This window comes from Benincasa hispida, chromosome 10 (assembly GCF_009727055.1).
Source record: "Benincasa hispida cultivar B227 chromosome 10, ASM972705v1, whole genome shotgun sequence".
Classification (NCBI taxonomy): domain Eukaryota; kingdom Viridiplantae; phylum Streptophyta; class Magnoliopsida; order Cucurbitales; family Cucurbitaceae; genus Benincasa; species Benincasa hispida.
Window position 1 is genome coordinate 14,321,161 of NC_052358.1, and position 5,460 is coordinate 14,326,620.

The 5,460-nt window shown below is 33.8% G+C and overlaps 1 protein-coding gene across 3 annotated transcripts; it reads right to left on the minus strand.

Moving 5' to 3' along the window:
* Positions 1 to 501: 501 nt before the first annotated feature.
* Positions 502 to 3,662, minus strand: LOC120088731 (ankyrin repeat-containing protein At5g02620). Of its 3 annotated transcripts, XM_039046163.1 has the most exons (4): positions 3,247 to 3,662; positions 2,542 to 3,104; positions 2,057 to 2,466; positions 502 to 1,565 (listed from the first exon to the last, which is right to left on the minus strand). In XM_039046163.1, exons 2-4 carry the CDS (start codon positions 2,891 to 2,893, stop codon positions 684 to 686), a joined length of 1,644 nt encoding a protein of 547 aa, XP_038902091.1. In that variant the 5' UTR covers positions 2,894 to 3,104; positions 3,247 to 3,662; the 3' UTR covers positions 502 to 683. The 3 variants fall into 3 exon arrangements, with proteins under 3 accessions (XP_038902091.1, XP_038902090.1, XP_038902092.1); XM_039046162.1 differs by having other exon boundaries at positions 2,542 to 3,662; XM_039046164.1 differs by lacking the exon at positions 3,247 to 3,662 and having other exon boundaries at positions 2,057 to 2,479; positions 2,542 to 2,758.
* Positions 3,663 to 5,460: the final 1,798 nt, after the last annotated feature.

Below are 5,460 nucleotides of genomic sequence, written 5' to 3' on the forward strand. Positions count from 1 at the left end.
GGTAGTTAAAATTTGTTTACCACTCATCAATTATAGTGTGCCACTTGTTATATTCTTATTCCTTTTTGTATCGTTACTATTGTAAGAATTAGGGCAAACTTGTATAAAGGAAGGGTTGTAGCATTCATTTGATATTAAGCAAAATAATACAATAGAGTGAAGAAAAAACAGAGCAACTAGAAGTCCAAAGGATAAAGTTTATTCCCAGCAAATTTGATCTTCAACTTTATGTTTTCTTATATGTATTTGGTAGCAGATTCAGAATTTAAATTCCAATCTAAACATTTTTTTAAATTTTTTTTGATACTATATTTATTGTAATGCCTCGAGCTTAGGAAGAGCTATTTCTCCCTAAATTTTGTATTTGGATAATTCACTTTGTATAATGATCAATAAAATAGAGAACCATAATTGTTTGAAGCCATTCATAAATAAAAATAGAGATGGTAATGTAATAATTAAGGAGCAAATGTGTCATTAGAGAGAATGAAGAAAATAATATATGTACAAATCAAGTCTTTTATATAAGTCGGTGAGAAATTTTAGTGAGTAGTTGCAGAAGATGAAGATGGTACAATCATCATCATCTCCATGAAAAAGTGTAAGGAAAATTTGTCTGCCAATAGCCAAAAACTCTCTCGAGGGTTATTAAAAGGGAAAAAAAAAAGGAAAAAAGATTAGTTTCAAATTGCATACATTTTCTTGAACTCATTGTTAAGAATCTCAGAATCAGACATGACTGAAAGGGAACAAGATTTTGATCTGCTTCTCCCCATTGAAGATTTCCTTATACTCCTGAGATTTGATGCTTCAATTCTATGTTTGATTACCCAGTAGCACATTGTCCCCAACGTCGTGGCCATTATGGTCGTTCCTATGAGCGTTACGCCGATGGCGAGCCACTTCTCTCGCTCTCCGACAACAACGAACGAAAGCGCCAAGAACGCGACCGAAACAAGCACACAAGCAAGCCACATTAGCTTGTTTATAATGGCCATCATTTGCTTCTTGGCTTGGCTTTCTATAACCACAACTGAAGTTTGAACTACCACGACAGCTAGAGATATGAAAAGGGCTATTGAATCAAAGATGAAAAAGATTATAAATGGAGCTCTCGGGGCGATATTCGCTTCGCCAAGCGAGAAACCTTGCGGTATGTCTTCTGGATCATCAACATACTGACCAGGGACTGTGAAAATGGCTGCAAATGCCACAGTGGCTATTAGAACAGCAACCACAGTTGTTGAATTTATGGCATTGTTTAGGCCCTCGGCATGCATTTTGTTTAGGCGTTTCGCTATGCCTTGGACTCGTCTTCGGGTTTGTCGAGTGTGTTCTAATTGGTAATGTACTTCGTGTTTTATGTCGCTTACTGTTTGCTTCAATTCCCGTGCTGGATTTTTCACTTCTGGTTTGATTGTTTTTGCACTTGGCACACCATGTTCTTTTAGAATCAGAGCTATATCCGGGTTCCCCGTTTTCTCCGCCGTGTCGAGAGCTGTCTCCCCTGACCGATTCACCGCCTTCATGTTCGTTTCATTGTGCCTTAGAAGCATTTTAACAATCTGCACAAAGTATAACCAAAATTAATGTTCTCAAACTCATCTTATACAAGGCAATGAAAAAGGTCATATGCTTTATGTTTCTTTGAAGAACCGAGCAATAGCATTGAACCATTGCTACTAAAAATTTTGTTAGATGCATTAGTTTTCGAACTCTGTCATCTAGCGTATTTATGTTATTGGTGTTTTGCACTATATAAATTCTCTAATTCTATTGGTGTCTCTAAATCTGTATTATCTGTATTTCTCTCTAATTATAAAACCGATCTCTCTCTTTATCCATAGACTAGTAGTAACACTTCTCTACTATTTACATTTTCTATGTTTTTCTTGTTGACAATTTCTTAACATTTCTCTTGCAGGATGAGTTATGAATCTCAATTATCACTTCACAATGTTCACAAACATGAAACTTCAATCCGAATTCGACCCGAAATTTCTCTGATAAACCTAAAAAATGATGGCAAAATAAGATTGGAAATTCATTGAAATACCTCAGCTCTGCCCTTTCTTGCAGCTATATGCAGGGTAGTGTTGCCTTTATTGTCAACCATATTCATAGAGGATGGATCCGCCTTGATCAGCTCTTCCACAACCTCAAGGTTCTGCCCTTTCGCCGCCATTTGCAATGCCGTCTGCCCTTTCTTGTCCGTTCTTGTCGCCACGATCGGCTCCTTCGTGATGAGCGCTCTAACCACTTGCAAATGCCCATTTCTAGCTGCAGAATGCAGAGCAGTCTTGCCATTGCTTCTAGCAATGGTGGCTAATCCGCTACCTGCTTCCAATAGAAAGTTTACGATCTCGATATGGCCTTGCGTTGCCGCCGTGTGCAATGCTGTCGTGTTCGATATGTCAACAGTCATGGATAATTCCGGATGAGCCTCCATTAGAACTTTCAATATCTCTGCAATAAGGAACTGCTTTGATTAAGTTTAATTTCAATGGAAGACGAAGAAATTTGAGATGAAATTAAACATACCCAAATCGCCTTGTTTTGTTGCAATGTGAAAAGCATCAAATCCGTTTCTTGCTTTGATTTCAGCATCAGCCAGATCGTAGTATTTCAACATTTCTCTTACCAAATCCACGTATCCGTACTCCGCCGCCACGTATAAAGCCGTTTCGCCGGAATGATTCTGCTTTGCCAATAATTCTTTTAATTCCATCTCTTTGGTGTTCGTCAGAATTTCCATCGCCGCCGTTAGATTTCCGGCCCTCGCGGCGGAATGCAATGGAGTGTCATCCCTTTTTCCAGTCAATTGCTTCGTCATCTTCTTCCTCGGCAAACTTGTCTCCGCCGCCTGCGACGGCGCGCTGTTTGATTCCGACATTAAAATCGGCGATTTTTCTCCCTTCTTTCCAATTCCAATCACCAAATTAGACTTTTTTCTTCGCTTTCTGAAGAACCCAGATCGAAAAATCTCATTTTTCGTCCACAATTGTCACTTTTTTATTGAAACAAACGGGCCAAAGAAGAAGAAGAAGAAGAAAAACTCTGTTCTTTGGTTCCTTGAATCCCATTCCAATTCTCACTTATGAATCCTAACACAAAAATGCCCAATCAAATTAAACCAAATCCCATTCTCCCTTTTACCCCTCAAAAAATAAAGAATAGAAAAACCAAGAAACCAAATTCTTGGAATCAAAATAACCAAAAAGACAAAAAGATAGGAAATCCCAGTACCTATGAGTGATGAAAAACAGAGGAATCCCCAAAAAAAACTCTAGGATGATGAACTCACATGTTTATTTATACAGAAAAAAAGGCCAAAGCTTTATTTCCCCATTAATGGCAAAAAGAAGAAGACGAAGAAATCAAAAGGGGAAGTTCGTATATATTATGAGCCGATGGAGAAGAAGAGGAAGACAGCGCACATGTAAGCAACAAATCAGAAACAACTTTTCTTTTTCTTTTTTTAAAATAAAAATGTGAATCAGAGATAACTTTTAAGAACAAAATCGAAAAGAAAAGGCATTTTGAAAAGGTGGTGATAATGAAGAAGAAGAAGAGAAAAGGCTATGAGATTAAAAATTGATATAACGAAAAAGAAAATGTAAAAATGAGGGAAGAAATTAAAGGATGAAACTGAAATGGAGGAAACGAAACATCAGAAGAAGAGTGCAAAAACTTGAGGTTGCGTTAATGGCATCTTAAAAATAAATTAAAATAAAAAAAAAAAAAAAATTAACAGAATTAACAGAACCACGCGCCACTAAACGCGCTTTTTTCCACGCGCAATGCTATATTTATTTATTTTGGAGAAAAATAGTTAATAAACCTTAACATTTGTGATGATAACCAACCTTGCCATTTTCAAATAATCAAGACATTTCTCATGTGTCATAGTATTTAATCTTTGTGTCATGTACCTATTCTATTTTGAAGAAAAATAGAAAAGAAATTGACTCCTTATTTTTCAAACTTTTTTTTTGCAACCAATATGCTAAATCATCATGACATGTGATCATAGCTCGATAATTTCATTTAATATGGTGATATGAACCATCCAGATATCAAACTATTAATTATGATATGAATCGTCTAAGCATCAAATTATTATTTAAATTTTATCTAATAATTTTAATATAATTTTAGTAATTTTTCAAGTTTATCCTTTTTTATGTCACTTAAGTAGGGATAATTTTGTCATTTTACTAAATTGTATTACAGTTTTTATTGGGAGACTAATTAAAATCTTGCTTTAGGTTGCTTTAGTAGAGTTTTAGCGATGAATTGAACTAAGTCTTTGATCTTTTTCCTTCAAGTTTAGCTAGAGAGCTTCTTGAATATTGTAGTTCATGTGTTGAAAGAACATTCAAGTAGGATTAATCGTCTTTTTTTGTGGAATGTTCAAATCTTGAGACAAAGAACCTATTTTTGTCTCAAGATATTTGATCTCAAGACAATTCATGTCTAACCCAATTCTTAGGGTTAAATCGAGTTGAGAATTAGGAGTTCTCATAAACAAGATTTTTTATACCGATTCTCATATTGTTAAGATTGACCAACATAGATATGAATTAGTTAGGAAAATAAAGAGTAATTCAATCATTGTTTACTTAGCTTTGGCTGACAAAATTTTTATGGTGAAAGAGTGCTTATGGGAGAAAAAAGGATCATTTCCCTTCAAACAAACCAATTTGGCCATGAACAAATGGAAATAGCTTGTAGGAGTGAAACACTCTCCATAGAGCTAAAAATATGTGTGAAAATTAAAACATGATATAAAAGATACATGTATCTTATAAAAATTATATAAATTAATTTTTTTTTTATCGTAAAAAATACTCTTTTATTTTTTTGTTATGAGATATCGTCAACATGCAAAAGCTATCCTCTCTTCTATCATTGTTAAATATGACATTGCATATGTAATTATACTCGATTTAAATGATTATGGTGGTATGAAATTAATCAAAATAAAAAAATTACTAGTAATAAGTCAAAATATTATTATTAAATTTGAATTCTATATTGATTTTTCTATTTTATCGATTTATTATTATTGTTCTTTTGAATTAAAAAATATGTAGACTGAGATCAAACCTCTGAACTATTGATCGAGCGTACATAGTTTTATGTCATTAGTTTAGGATTATAAACTTTTTAAATATGTAAGTTTAATAAAAGAAAGTTAGCAGTAATACCAAAAACTAGATATTGTATTTATGTACATTACAAAAAAAAATTAATTTGTCAATATTATTAAAAAAAAATTGTGGAACGTTGGCTTTAGAGAGTGTGAAAAGGAGGATGTTTTATACAACAAACTTGACTACCAAAATAGATTTATTTGAAAATTGATTTGATTTGATATGTGAAGCAGGGAAAAAACTTGTTTAAGATATGTAAAAAAAAATTGCCTAAAAAAGGATAGGTAAAAAGAAAGTGAATTAA